The 14880-nt window shown below is 54.8% G+C and overlaps 5 protein-coding genes across 5 annotated transcripts; 4 read left to right on the top strand and 1 right to left on the bottom strand.

Annotated features, from left to right (window-relative positions):
* Window positions 1–307: 307 nt before the first annotated feature.
* Window positions 308–3929, top strand: N7510_002368 (putative ARF GTPase activator (Csx2); the record flags this gene model as incomplete). The annotated part of the gene is made up of 3 exons (XM_056974295.1): window positions 308–568; window positions 622–2468; window positions 2531–3929. 3 exons carry the CDS (start codon window positions 308–310, stop codon window positions 3927–3929), a joined length of 3507 nt encoding a protein of 1168 aa, XP_056839412.1.
* A 1085-nt stretch (window positions 3930–5014) lies between these two features.
* On the top strand, window positions 5015–5401 carry N7510_002367 (uncharacterized protein; the record flags this gene model as incomplete). Its single annotated transcript, XM_056974294.1, has 1 exon — window positions 5015–5401. The coding sequence occupies one exon, from the start codon at window positions 5015–5017 to the stop codon at window positions 5399–5401; it is 387 nt and encodes a 128-aa protein (XP_056839411.1).
* Window positions 5402–8377: 2976 nt separating this feature from the next.
* Window positions 8378–10388, top strand: N7510_002366 (putative YT521-B-like splicing factor; the record flags this gene model as incomplete). The annotated part of the gene is made up of 4 exons (XM_056974293.1): window positions 8378–8486; window positions 8548–9219; window positions 9281–9831; window positions 9882–10388. The coding sequence occupies 4 exons, from the start codon at window positions 8378–8380 to the stop codon at window positions 10386–10388; spliced, it is 1839 nt and encodes a 612-aa protein (XP_056839410.1).
* Window positions 10389–11116: 728 nt separating this feature from the next.
* N7510_002365 (uncharacterized protein) lies at window positions 11117–11947 on the top strand (the record flags this gene model as incomplete). The annotated part of the gene is made up of 1 exon (XM_056974292.1): window positions 11117–11947. The coding sequence occupies one exon, from the start codon at window positions 11117–11119 to the stop codon at window positions 11945–11947; it is 831 nt and encodes a 276-aa protein (XP_056839409.1).
* Window positions 11948–12440: 493 nt separating this feature from the next.
* On the bottom strand, window positions 12441–14374 carry N7510_002364 (sugar porter family MFS transporter; the record flags this gene model as incomplete). The annotated part of the gene is made up of 4 exons (XM_056974291.1): window positions 12441–13190; window positions 13250–13694; window positions 13739–13995; window positions 14066–14374. The coding sequence occupies 4 exons, from the start codon at window positions 14372–14374 to the stop codon at window positions 12441–12443; spliced, it is 1761 nt and encodes a 586-aa protein (XP_056839408.1).
* Between the last annotated feature and the right edge of the window lie 506 nt (window positions 14375–14880).

Here is a 14880-nt window from a genome sequence, read left to right as displayed (position 1 = left end):
CGTAGGAACAATAATAATGAGACAACATGAATAAATCGACCCCAACCCATCCCGAATCCTTGCCGTCATAGTCAGTCGATCGATCGCCCGCCTTTCCCAGCACCGCCCCATCCTCCATTCATTCATTTGTTCATTCCTCCCCCACCCCACTCACCACGGTTCCTCTTCTTTCCCCCCAGACAATCATCATCACCACCACCACTCTCATATGTTCTAAGCCTCCCCTAATGCTTGCCAACGCCTGCTTCGGTGCCCGGACTCCTGCTCGTGCCGTCACTTGATTCTCTCCTCCCTACCGCCTCCCACCATGGGCAATGTCGCCAGCCGTCTGGACGACGCGGGAAACCTGTTCTTTAAGGACCAGAATAGGTGTACGTTTCATCCCGTCCTCCCCCCTCCCCAAGTGACCCGTGCTGATGGACTCTCCGGATACCTAGTCTCGGTCGCGTCCATTACGATAAGCAACTCAAGACGTCGACTACTGACCCTCGCTCCCAACGCGTTCCCGGCGGCGAGATTCACGGCAAAGCGAGATGCGGGCGACGACACCCCGATCGAGTATATCCAGGTGCGATCAACCCGTACCCCAAAGCCCCCTGGAGGCTGACCTCACCATCGCAGGATCCTGACGTCTCCCCCTCCGCCGCGGTCCCGACGTTCCTGCTTCGCCTGTCGAACGATGACGAACTGATCTTTAACTTCACCTTCATCCTCCGACAGACACAAACCGGTAATACCGCAGGCTCTACGGTAAATGGCGTCGCGACGTCTCTTCCCGAGGTGGCCGACACATCCCTGACCGGCCTCACCTTCGCCCACGCATCAAACTCGAGGGAGCTGGACAACCTGATCACGCGAGAGTTCCACGCGAACCCGAATCTACAAAATAACTCGAATGTGCAGCTGATCGGAGATTTCTCGACCGAGGGCACGCCATCGGTTGCGTTGGACTGGGCCTGGACATGGAAGCCTCCCAAGGCAACCGAGGACAAAGGCGGTGGATGGCGGAATAGCTGCAGCTTCCTGGACTACGATCAGCGGACGAATCGTCTCAATACCCTCGCACATTTTTCCTTCTGGGTGCACAACGCTGGTCGCCTTGCCCCTAGCCCCCAGACCTTGTCGCCGACTCTGGAACTGTCGGTACCCCACCGCAGCCGCGTCCCTTCCACCCAATCCGTTCTCTCTCAAGTCAGCGACGCCGAACCCATCTCCAACCCGAACCTCCCTTCTACAACTCCCCCCGAGACAGCCGACACTCTAGTATCTCCGCCGCCGACGGCCGTCGGGCCACCACCGCCCGTCAAGGTGGACTTGCCGCATTCTCGACCGGGGGACAATATAAGTGCTGTGGAGGATGGGCCTCTATTCCGTGCGACGATGAAGGCCCTGGAGCAAAAGACGGGTAATATGCGGACGAAGATCAAGAAGGTTCTTAAAAAGGCGGAGGCAGCTCAACAGGCCCAGGCGAGCTGCAATGATGCCATGGAAGCCTTCCTGGGATCCTTGAATGATGCATCCACGTCCAATGCAAACGCTATCCAGCCGGCGTTAGATCACTACTTTGAGAGGATTGCCCGCCAGATCCTTCATTACGAGCAGCTCAACACGCTCCAGCTTCAGAAACTCGTTATCGAGCCTCTGATCAAGCTTTACAATAACGATATCAAACAAGCAGAGTCAAAAAAGAAGGATTTTGACGAGGAGAGTCGCGACTATTACGCTTACGTCAGTCGCTATCTGGGCCAGCGCCAGGATTCCCTGAAAGAAAAGAAGCGTGCCGAGAGTGACTCAAAGTATCAAGCCAAGCGACGGAATTTTGAGCTCAGGCGCTTCGACTACTCATCCTTCATGCAGGATTTGCACGGTGGCCGCAAGGAGCAAGAGGTCCTCTCTCATCTCACCAAGTACGCCGATTTTCAAGCGAAGAACTTTTTGGCGGCCGCCAAGAAGGTCGAGGATATGGTCCCTCAACTGGACGCCCTCATCCACGAAGTCAACCAGGCAGACAAGGAGTTCCAGTTTCAACGGACCGAACGCGAAGAGAAACGCCGAACCCTGGAGAAAAACAGCAACACGTACCTCGAGCCCGAGGTTGTGACCGGCGCCACCGCGTCCTCTTCCGGAATTGCGAATGGAAGCTTCCCTCCTACCGAGACTGAATTGGGCCGTGCCGACAGCACCTCGTCTCAGCTCCGTGGGGTGGCTAGCAACACCTCATCGGTTTCATCCCAAGTAAATGCAGGCTCGGTTAGCTCTGCCACCGGAACATCTGCACCTACAGCGAGCGCTCCTATCGGCGCCTCGGGCCAAAATCGGTTCAAAGGCATCCGAGATCTCGAAGAGGGGAGTTCTACTGGATCTGACCGAGCTGCGGGTCAACAACGGAAAGAAGGTCTACTGTGGGCACTCTCGCGTCCGGGTTCGCATATTGATCCAAAGGGCATCAACAAGCAAGCATGGCACAAGTAAGTGTTATTTTTTTTCGTATGCCATCCCATCGCATATACTGTGCTAACTACAGCTACAGGTTTTGGATCGTGCTGGACCAAGGAAAGCTGTCTGAATATAGCAATTGGAAACAGAAACTGGATCTGCACATGGAACCTATCGATCTTCGGATGGCTTCAGTTCGGGAAGCTCGAAATGCGGAGCGACGGTTCTGTTTTGAAGTGATTACTCCACAGTTCAAGCGCATCTACCAGGCGACTTCAGAGGAAGATATGGCGACCTGGATCAGATCCATCAACAATGCGCTGCAGAGTGCGGTCGAAGGGCGAAGCGTGACGCCTGTGCCTCCCGTGTCATCCAAGAACGATCCCGGCCGGGATATCGGCTCCGTTCTGACTGGTAAAAGCTCGTCGATGTCCGGCCAGCATTCCTATTCGAACAGTTCAAGCAACAACAGCGTGAACCGCCGAACAACTGTTGGAGCGCGGCCCAGCTACGTCCGCAATGATAGCAATAGCTTTGAGGAGAATCCATCACGGCTGCTACAAGTCGTCCGGGATGCTGACCAAGGCAACACTTGGTGCGCCGACTGCGGATCCTCGTCCAAGGTTGAATGGGTATCTATCAATCTCGGGATCATCCTGTGCATCGAGTGCAGTGGAATCCACCGCTCGCTAGGGACGCACATCTCCAAAATCCGGTCGCTCACACTGGACGTGCACTCCTTCTCGAACGACATTGTCGAGATCCTCTTGCAGATTGGCAACCGCGTCAGCAACATGATCTGGGAGGCAACTCTTGATCAGACCCTCAAGCCAAACGCGGGATCAACACGCGAGCAGCGCCTGCGCTTCATCACCACCAAGTATGTCGACCGAGCCTACGTCGAAGGGCTCCCATCCCCACGGTCCCGCTTCGCGACTCCCGACGAAACCCTCCTCGCTTCGATCAAGCGAAATGACATCCAAGGCACTTTGTACGGCATTACCCTGCGCGCAAATGTGAACATCACCGACCGCTCCCGCAACACCCACGCCGTGTTCTTGGCCCTTGCAGCCGCCGACCCTGCCTCCCCCGGCTCCATGCCGTCAAGCCTAACCGTCCGGTCTACTACCAAAGCGATCCCATTCCCCATTGCCGAACTGCTGGTCCAGAACGGCGCCGAAATCCCCCCGCAACCCCCTTCCATTCCGCTCTCCCCCGCCGCCCAACTCTACCTCAGCCAACGGACCACCCGGTCCTCAGGCTTCAGTGCCCCGGCCGCGGCACCAATACCCGGCAAGTCCACCACCATCGATACCCTCGGCTCTCTGCCTACTATCCGTTCATCGAGCAGGGATTCCAATTCCACTAGCTCGGGGACGACGGTCCAGGCACCGAGCTCCTTGGACAGCAAGGAGAAGGAGAAGTTGTCCAAGAGAGGTAGTGCCGGCGCCCGTTTTGCTGGGAAGGTGGCTTCCCTAGGCATCGACCGGTAATTTCTTTCTTGGAATGCAGTGTGTGCACTGCAGTTCCCTAATCATAATTACATCCACTCTAATGAGGTTTTGCATGATTGTTGCTTTTTGTCTCATCCTTTTCTTTTCTACCCACCTGGTTTGTGTGTGCGTGTCTGGTTGGACCAGCGGTAGCTTCTGCCGTCTTCTTCTTCTTCCCTTCACTATTTCCTCCTTTCCATTCAGTACTTCCTTCCCCTATATTGCATTAACTGCCCATCTTGCTTTGTGAGGTTGTGTGTGGGGCTTGCTCTTTTCCTCTTTCTTCTCTCTTCTCTGTTCTTTTCTGTTCTGCTCTGCTACCATCTGAATGAACCCTGGGCGGGACCAAGTCGTTACGGATACCCAGTATACCAGCTTTTTGTCTTCGATTGTCTTAAGTAAGACATAATCGCAATGATAGGATCACTTGCAATGCATCTCTTCTACGTGAAATACTATGTTTACATCGTTGTTCAGCTATACTATAACTTGTTTAAAGCTCCCTCGCAAGGGCCTCACCTACCCGCGAGTACTCTCGACAATACTTAGCTGCCTAGTAGTGGCAATATGATCTCTATCAGCCTCTCAAACCGACATTACTAAGAGTGCGGAGCACAGTGACTGGCGCATGCGGGACCCGTGGTATCCGCCGGTGAGAAAGACTGTGGATGAAGCCCGAAGGGGCATGCATCTCCGACAATTCCAAATACCAACTCGGGCACAAACTAGTGGCGTCCAGCCTGAGTGACGATATCCACTGCTAAGAAGATGAATATGAAACATGGCGAAGAGAGAGAAGGGAAAAGAAGCTCCGCTAGTCCATTGATCCGTGCGGAATTGCTTGGCAGCTTTTTATTTTTACCCTGATCAGAGCACCACAGCCACCACCGACGGGTAAGGGATCGTCAAGCTTTGGCCTGCATATGCTTCCGGGAGGGATTCGTTCTCGTTCTCGCGGTCCGGTCTTTCTCAGAGGCTGTGTCTGCCGTGTGATCTGTACGGTGACAGTATTGTTCGCACCAGTTTACCCACCGGGCTACTCCCAATGGAGGGATCAACGTCAATGGCTGTAGGTGGAGAATGCCATGCTAGAGAAAACATGCGCGGGTCCTGGAGAGAGGGCGTTACGCCCACTGGGTTCTGACTGCGTTGCTCCTTACCGTCATGTCGACAGGGTCAGGGGACCCAGCGGGCACGGTCATTGGGCAGTGGTGTCAGGAACGTGGAGAAGTCCCGCGAGCGCTATGACGTCAGCCGACCAGGAGTTTCCTGTGGCGTCGATCTTGTTAGAGACAGAATTCCCCCGACACTTCGAGAAGATTGTCCCGTCATGCACGGATCTGCTCATTCCCCACCGGTTGATCGCTCTGCAGGGCCGTTCGCCGCAATCTTATGGTTGCCGACGCCACTGCAGGGTGCATCATCCAAAGTGCCTCGATGGGGCAATCCGATCCAGGAGTGGCGACATGTAAAAATGCAGGATGTGTCACGAGAGACTCTCCAGGTTGGGCATGCTGCGAGGGAATGGAAAGGAAGAGAAGGGAAGAACAGAGGGGGACAGTAGTGTTGACCGAGGTCACATGACCTTATACTTGGATCAAGCCTCTGGGGGGTTATTATGTCTTGTTGATTTAGTAGCTAAAAATAGTAGACTCAACTTGACTCAACTAAACTACCCCAGGACAGTAGGCGAGTCCCCATTGGCGATACCTGAGGTGTATACCAATCAATGCCTGAGGTGTATACTAAGGCCGCAGGAGTATACGTGTAGTATACGTGTCTGTGTAAATCTCCGGAACTAATTGGTGTACCCACTGACCCAAATCAACAATAATTCATGTGATTGCCACATTATTGTTGTGGCTTGACTGCTGGAACAGGCAGGAGAACAGGGAGCGGAAGTGAGCAGGACAAATACACTGCTTACATAAGACATGTCGTCGACCAGGGCGCGCTGTGAGTGGCTGGCATCTCATCCCGACCAACGGCGGCCACTTCTACACTTCACTTTTTCTGCTTCGACCATGACCAACGGGAGGATTTTTCGAGCTGCACAGACACGGACAGTCAGTGTGTAATGAGCAGCCGGTGTCCATGGGTCGCCCCAGAAGGGCCCATCGCCTTCCCCTACTTCCCTGAACAGGTGGTTACAACTCCGCTATCCAGGAAATCACGCAGAAATGGCCAGACGCCACATCTCCACCACATTGCGCCGCCCGATGGGGATCGTCCCGTCATCATTGGCTGACTCCGATCGAAAGACTAGTGGGAGTGTACCACAGCTTTAACCGGCCGTCGGGCCAAAGTCAATTGGCGGCCCCCCCAACACTGCGGTTCCTTCACAAGCCTTTTACGCGATCATGGAGCCCGAGGCATATCTCTGTCCTTGATTCGCTGATCTACCAACTCCTTGTGGCTGCGCTCCACCCTGACCGTTTTAAAAATACTCGTTACTGGCACGGTTGGAGGCTCTCCGAATGTAAAACACTGGCTAGTCACCCAGTGCGCAAAAGGGACCAGCTGTCGGGCCTGAGTATTTTCAGCAAAGATCTTCTTGTGGCTTGCTCCGTCACCTTTTCCGCCACAGCAGTTATACAACCAACCTTTTATAAATGCCTGGCGAAGTGTCGATCGCCGGCAATCATCCTCATTTGAAATCATTGTGACGCCCCTTTCTGCTCTATACTCCAGATTGACTATACTGGGTCGGCAAGATCGGTGAGCCGGTACGTACGCCACCATGTTAGGGTACCTACCTACCTCCCAGTAGCCACCTACCCTAACCCTTCACGAAGTGTTTCTACAGGCCTCCTCCACACCCAGACACGCTCTTCTCTTCGTCTGGATACCTGCTGCACATTGACGTTCAATCTCCTCTGGTCTACTATACCAGGAGCAAGTCTTTCCTGACGAATTTCTCAGTCTTGTCGCTTTGGAGACAGGCCGATCTGTACCTCACAGAGTCAAACGGGCTTGTCAATCTCTCACGGACCATCCGGTACGTTGGCTCAGATCTCCTCCACATGTCAAACACCCAAAAAATTCTAATTAAGAAAAAGAAAAAGAAAGAAATAGTAACAGACCCACCAGCTCCCACGGGAATACAGTTGAATCATTGCCACTGACGATCTGCAAAGGGCTGGTCCCTGACTATCTTGTTCTCAGTCGGCCCAGGCCGCGCCACAGTGGAAACCCCCGTTGTACTGTAAGTCACCCCATCGACCAGGTCGTCCTGCCTGCTGAGGCTGATGGTCTGATCACTAACGCTTCCGGTTTTCTCAGCCACAAACTCGATAGGGGTGTGAATCTTTCTTTCGCTTCTTTGCGTTAGCGGATTTATCCACCCTTGCTGTCACCCACAGGCGCGCTTCTTGCTGAGCTTAGCCTTCCTTCTTCCTCCCGGTGACAGGCTACGGCTATTTTGGGATCCCGTTCTTTCCCTGCCCACCGAATCTTATTTCCCTGTTACAGACGCCCCCAACAGAGGCACTAGGTATATCCCAGTTGGTACTTCGGGCGCCGCCTAGCGTCTCACACCGGAAAGGACCTCAATCCTTAGCTTGTGGCTTATGCGCGTGTGTGTCCCCTAACAATTTGCAGTCAGCCCAGGCCTCGGCTTTGCTTTTATCCTCCCCGGCTTGGTCGCATCGTGTCAAGCTTTTCCGGTAGCCCGTGTTCTCTGGGTCTCGAAGTTTGGTTGCAACACTTACTTGCACTTTAATTTACCCTATCTCGGGCCACGTCGCCCAGTACATAACTCTTTGGGTATGTGCCAACTCTTTTCCTCTCTTCTTTCTTCACGCATGAGTGTGCGAATTCCCCCTCTCGGACACCTACCCTATGACCACACGGCCCAATCCCTCTTATCAGCGGCATTGTGCCCAGTAAGTAGGGGGGTTTCCTTTACGCGCTTCGCCACTACTACCTTGTTTGCCTTTCAAACCCATTCGTTCTATCGACTGTATGCCCCCACCTCATATTGTCCTTTTCCCTGTTTTCCCCGCTAGCCCACTGGCTGTTAAAGGCAATTCCCTGCAGAGATGCCGCACAATCCAGTTTTGGAAGATTCTAGCCGGCTCTTGGCTGAAAAGGAAAAGTGTCTGCAGCGCCTCTTTTTCTGAACTGTTTTGTCTCCCTCGTTCACTCTACCGATTTCCTCGTTCACACTTGAATTCACTTGCGCCCTACCTTCTTGGTCACCTCTTTTGACGAGACTGTGATTATGGCTTTTTGTTGACAATTGTGATTTCCTGCAGCATCCAGCCTTGGGAGTCTCGGCTCTTCATTCGTTTCCGATTTCGTTCAAACCTGTGCGCGTCGCAGCGAAATTTGTCATTTGAACACGGAGGTCCCCGGTGGTCTCTAGTCAAGCAGTGCCACCAAAGACAGGGAGTGCGTTCGGCAGCGTCATCTCCGTGTCTGTTTTTCACTGAGAAGAACCGGGCCTCATGGGAGATGTTCCACCAGGAAAGGTTAATACATCTCCAGGGGTTGCAGATACGACAGCCCCAGTACCCAACCCGCCAAATGTGTCTACGAGGCCAACTCAAGCGCCTGGTAAGTTTCCTTGCACAACTTGTGAGATATTCAATATACTGACTCGACTGCTTTACTATAGGGTCAACCAGTGTCAGTCAACCCTCGCGGCCGGCCAATGCCGGCCGTCACTCCAGTCCCAAGGCGGGCAGGGGACATGGGCAATACGGACACTCCCCGACACCATTGAACATGAGCCATATGGCCTACACCCTACCAAGCCCCCCGTCGCAGGCATTGCCATTCGAACAGCAACATTCGCCACACCCATATGTCCCCTCGATGCACCCCCAGGGCGCGATATACCCCATGCAGCCGATGGGGCCCTATTCCGGGCCGAATACTGGTGGTAGCGTTCCTTATGGCATTCCTTATGCACCATCATACCCGCCATACGGCGTTTCTCGGCACCCAGGCTCGCCTATTCAGCCGGGTAGTGCAAACTATCAACCCTATGGGTCCGTACAGCCTGGTCCCGGTCCAGGGCAGATGCACGTTTATGGTTCTGGCTATTACCCACAGGCACCATACACAGCGCCATTTGGACAGGGCGGTCATGTTCCCGGAGGTCCCATGCTGCCGCAGTCTGGGCTTCCACCTTACCAAGTTGCCCAAAGCGGTTCGCCAGTGACGGACCCGAGTGTACGAAAGGACGCTGTGAAACTACCTGCGGACTTGGAGTATGATGTCTCCAAGACGATTGTCGATGGCTCAAACCCGAAGAAGTCGGCGCAGGCTCAATCCCATCATGGAGGTACGTGGAAACGTTGGAAGGCCTTGGGACGATATCTTGTGCTGACCAAATTGTATAACAGGGATCCTGTCCTCGCCCCCTTCGACACCTAATCGCCCCGGCACCCCCCGAGGGCCCCCTCGCAAACCGAAACAGTCCGGCCATGCCCTTTGGGTCGGCAACCTCCCGACGGGTACCGGGGTGATCGACCTCAAGGATCACTTCTCCCAGGACGCTACCCAGGACATTGAGAGCGTGTTCCTGATCTCCAAGAGCAACTGCGCGTTTGTGAACTACAAATCTGCAACTGCCTGTGCTACGGCCTTACAACGATTCCACGATTCCCGGTTTCACGGTGCTCGCCTTGTCTGTCGATTGCGCAAGGGTTTCACTGTGCCTGGGTCCAGTCCTCCGGCGCATGCAGACGATGTTCCGACGACGGCTCTGCCCGGCCCTGAAAGTCAGGGCACGTCTGAAGCTGTTTCTACAGGGCCGCAGGACCCGCCGATCCGCATGCCCGAGCGATACTTTGTTGTCAAGAGTCTGACGGTGGAAGATCTCGAGATGAGCAAACAGAGTGGTATCTGGGCCACGCAGAACCATAACGAGGCGAGCTTGAACCGGGCTTACGAGGTGCGTTTATTTCTGTTCTTGTTCACAACCCCTTCTCTAACCCACTATAGACCAGCGACAACGTCTACCTGATCTTCTCCGCCAACAAGTCCGGCGAGTATTTCGGATATGCACGGATGATATCGCCGATCAACGACGACGAAGCGTTAGCATTGGAGATGCCCACCCGCCCAGAACCAGTACCCAGTAGCGCACCCGACGAGATGGACATGACCCCGACCGCCGCCACCCTCACGGCGCCCAAGGGTCGAATCATCGACGACTCGGCGCGGGGCACGATCTTCTGGGAGGTTGAGTCGTCGTCGTCGAGCGACGAGCCAGATACGCGCAGTGAGCCCAGCGTTGTGGCCGAGGCCGAGGAGGAGGGCCAGTCGTTTGGCAAGCCCTTCCGTATCCAGTGGCTGTCGACGGAGCGGGTGCCGTTCCATCGTACGCGCGGGCTGCGCAATCCCTGGAACGCCAACCGGGAGGTGAAGATCGCGCGAGACGGGACCGAGATCGAGCCGGCGGTCGGCCGAAAGCTGGTGCAGCTGTTCCACTTGCCGGCGAGGCCATAGTCCGTACAGTGTTCGTGTTCTAGACCCATGTTGAAGGCAACAATCAAAAACATACTCCCGCTGCAAGAACCTTGTGTACCCGTTCTTAGTAATTCATGTTGGCGGGGAACCCAGTCGTAGAGGATAGTGGAGAACAATCTGGGGTGAGCATCATCGACTCCACCCAATAATCGATCATCTTCTGCTCCTTCTTTCTCTTCCTTCACCCTCCCGCCCTCCTTCACATGTGCTCAGCTGTAAGTCCCCGGTCTCTTCCTCCCTTCATCTCGCTCTCTCTCTTTCTCTTTCTTACAGTCACACATCCACACACTCTCTTTTGACCCCTGCTGGTACTTCTGCCTACCCACCTCCCTTCAGTGGCGCCACCTCCCTCCCCTCTGCTTCTCCCTACCCAGACACTCTTTACATCCATCCCAACTCACCGTTCTCTTCTAGGTTCCATCATCTCCCCTCCTTCCAATCTCCTCTTCTCCCCCAATTCTCCATTGATTGGACAATCCAGGTCCACGCGGCTCTTGACGTCACCCACACACGACCATCCGCATTCGACAAGCGACACATTGCAGCTTCAGGGTGCTGCTTTTGGCCTTTGTCCAGAACAGACGGCCTTTCTTTCCCTCGGCTTCAGCTCCATGCGAAGGGCGGCGAGTCCGTCCGAGCTCTGCCTCCTCTGCCTGACCCCCCCCACACGCCTGCCTCTCATAACTGAATTTCACCGGTCCACCACCATGTCCGACGATCGCTCAACCTCCCCCATCTCCGTCCCCAACGCCCAATCTCGCCAGCGGCGAGGCTCCTTGGGTGCCACCTTCACCGACCTCTTTGCGAAGCAGAACAACGCACCCCCCGCGAGCGGCTCTCAGGCGACCGGATCCAACGGCCAGACGAACCAACAGCGCCGGCTGTCGATTTCAACCCTTGGCCTGTCCGGCTCGCCGACCCAGACCTCGGCTTTTGGAAGCCGTGCCTTCCGTCAGGGCAGCCTGTCGAGCTCCATGGGGTCCAACGCCCCCAACGCCGAGGATGCCGTGGGCGAAGATGCAGAGGGTGCATCCCCCGGCGCGACGCCCAACTCACCGTTCGCACGACGGGTCTCATTCGGCGCCCAGGCGCTGCGGGAGGCTCGCGCAGGAAGCATGCCAAATGGTAGATATCCCCTTGCACCCGGGCCGCCGGCCAAGGCAGTCCGAGCCAGCGGGTCCTCGCCCGGCTCGGCGTCGGTCCGCAGCCCACCCCGCTCCCCTGCTGCTGGTGCAGCTGCTGCAAGTACAAACACAGTTTCTCCCCAGGATGAGAGATCTAACGCATCGCGCCGGCCTACAGGCGAAGGCTTCAACTGGACCGAGGCGCTCCGTTCGCGTGCCGAGCGCGCCCCATCCATCGGTGGCCCCATCTCCCCGTCGGGTCCGCAGTCGGCGATACGTCAGCCGGGCCAGCATCAGCGGGCGGCTTCCGTCGCCACTATGGAGCAGCCCGTTCGGGAAATGCCCAAGCAGCCTAAGCAGAATAAGCCGGACTTCTTCCAGGAAAAGATCCTGCGCGGTGACTTTATGGACTAAACCGGGATGACCGACTGGTCATTCCTTGTTAGTGTGTGCGAAAAGTTCTACCACGATTACAACGTCGATGATTGTACTCTATCCACATCCGTCCGTCGTTTCCCGTTTGCTTTGCCCAGTTGATTTCTTTCTGGTCTTTCTTTCACGGCCGAGGAGAGGAATCTTAGGACAGGGAATCAGAATGAGTCTATTTGGGTCGGTTGATTAAATTGCAACCAGTGGATCTGGCGCCGTTTTCTTTTGTTTGTGTTGTTCCTCATTGCGGTCATATTTCTTCCATCAGTTCCATCCTGGAGATGCGTCATTCTTGTTTTCTTTGCCTGTACTTCCTGATATATGAATAGCCAGCCAAATTGACATGACAGATATCTACTACTTTGATAATTACCACTACCGCTCGAGATTTGATCTCTGTACAAGGTTGGGTATATATACACATACACTTGCCCACCTTGTATACCACTACCAGCACTGTCCTCGTCCTTCTCATAAATCACGCCGTCGTCGACGGACCTGCCTCCGGATCCTCCGCATGGTCATGAACCGGCGCGCCGCCCTCCGTGCTCTTCTTGGCTGCCGCATTCGTTTCCTCCTTGTCATATTGTTTTGCCACGCGACGATCCATAAGCTGATCCGTCGTGAGCCGCTCCTCCGGCGCTGGCGGCGTCCAGCTACTGCTCTTCCACGGCGGCACACGCATGACATACATCATATCCATCTCCTCAAGGGTCTTGTCCTTACCCTCAATCACGAAAAAATAAACCACTAGCACAGCGACGAATAAGCACCCAGCAAACACATACCCATAGGCAAAGTCGATATCGCCCGTGATAAACGGCGTGAAGAACCCAATCAGGAAATTCCACAGCCAGTTCGACGCCGTCGCCAGCGCCATCGCCCGCGCGCGGTAGCGAGAGGGATACAACTCCGCCACAATCGCCCACACCATGGGACCCCAGGTCATTGCGAACCCCGTGATAAACAGGCAGGCAAACACGACGAGTGCCTTTCCGGCGCCGGGTGTTCTCTGCGGGTGTTGCACGTCTAGCGAGAAGTGTCCCACCGATGCGAAGACCATGAAGCAGACGAACATCCAGATTCCGCCGGTGATTAGAGATTTGCGTCGACCGAAATGTTCGATGATATACAGCCCGCCGAAGGTCGTGCCAAAGTTCACACCACCGAGAATCATCTGCGTCACGTATGAGTTGTTGATGCCGGCACCTTTGAAGATCACCGTTCCCTGCATAGGAAATGAGACCGTTAGCGGAACCTAGTCCTAATGTTCAGAGAGACACATACATAGTAGAAGAAGTAGTTAGCACCGGTCAGCTGCTGTAGCGCCTGAAGCACGACACCAAGCACAACGCGATAGGGCATGCGCGGCGCCCGGAACATCTCGACCCAGCCATACATGCCACCGCGGGAGCCCTTCTCGGCCTCAAGCTGCTCATCGATCTCAAGGACCTCGTGCACGATAACCCGGTGGTGCTCGGAGATACCGTATAGCTTCGCCATGGTGCGTTTCGCCCGCTCGATGCGGCCATGACGATAGTCGTACCGAGGGCTCTCTGGGAGAAAGATGATTCCCACACCGAGTACAAGAGCCCAGAGGAAGGTGATACCTAGCGTAATCCGCCAGGAAGCAGTGCTGTTCATCTTCTCCGTGCCGAAGTTAATGCAGTAGGCGACGAAGATGCCCAGTGTGACGAATAATTGGTACGAGCTGGATCCGTCAGTGGTCGCCCTGATGGCAATTCAATAAGATTATATATATATTTTTTGACGTACCACACCATGGCGCCACGGATGTGTCGCGGCGAAACCTCACCCTGGTACATGGGGACCAGCAGCGAGCAGGCACCCACGCCGAACCCCGTCACAAAGCGGCCCATCATGAACTGATACCATTTCCCAGACGGCGATGAGATCTGGATAATGAGGCCAACGTTCAGAATCACGCACCAGAAGGCAATGCTCCACTTGCGGCCAATGCGGTCTGCCAATGGGCCGGCTATGAGAGCACCGAGTAGGGTTCCAATCGACAACTAGTAAGACAGTGTGAGCCCCGAGATAGATCAAACCCAAGTCGACGTTCAATCAAATGCATATACATACCAAGGAAACAATCAGCCCCGAGCGAACATTGCTAAACGTAAACGAACCATCACTCTGCAATTGGCCGAAGCGATGCTTGAAATTATTCATCTCGAGAAACCCTGAGATCTGACCCGTGTCGTAGCCGAAGATGATACCGCCAATCGACACGAACGCGCCTAGGGCCACAGAGCGCCATGTCACGAAGGGGACCTTGGACTCGTCGAATGAACTACTGCGTCGTTTCTCCTGCTCGGTTGATTCCTCCGATAGATCGGTCAAGGGCGGGGACTTGCCGCCCTGGCTGTGTTTATTGAAGAACGACAACATAGTGACGTTTGACTGGACTGACTGAACAAAGTGGAAACTGAAAGAAAGAGTCGAATCTAGAAAGCACCAGTAATGCGATTGATGTCAATTGAGGTGTGAGGCAAAGCATTTGTCTACGAGATCCGCCAAGTCCCTCCCCTGGTGGCTACGTGCTCTCGTTATATGAAATTCACGATGCGAGTATGTAATCATAGGTCATAATGGGTCTTGAAATCATAGGTCATAGGTTGCCACAATGCCATCCGCTCCGATTTCACGAGTGGAATTCATCCCGTCATTGACCGCGGTGCCGTCATGGCTCGCAGTGTTGTTAAGGCCCTGGTATAGTCAACCAACTATAGGTACCTTATAACCCCGCCATTTCGCGCGGCCGGAGCTAGTCAGCCACAATTTCCCAAACTGAGCTATTTCCGATCTTTCTTGTCCGTCCTGTGGTGGCTGACCACTGCATTTTCGGGCTCCGTGGCTGCAATCCAAGGTGTTGGGGTGAATCCGGCAGTGCGCGG

This window comes from Penicillium lagena (genome assembly GCF_028827675.1).
Source record: "Penicillium lagena strain IBT 129212 chromosome Unknown utg000001l_segment0_segment0, whole genome shotgun sequence".
Taxonomy (NCBI): domain Eukaryota; kingdom Fungi; phylum Ascomycota; class Eurotiomycetes; order Eurotiales; family Aspergillaceae; genus Penicillium; species Penicillium lagena.
The sequence above is the reverse complement of the archived record's forward strand: the minus strand, read 5'-3'. Positions and strand labels throughout refer to the sequence as shown.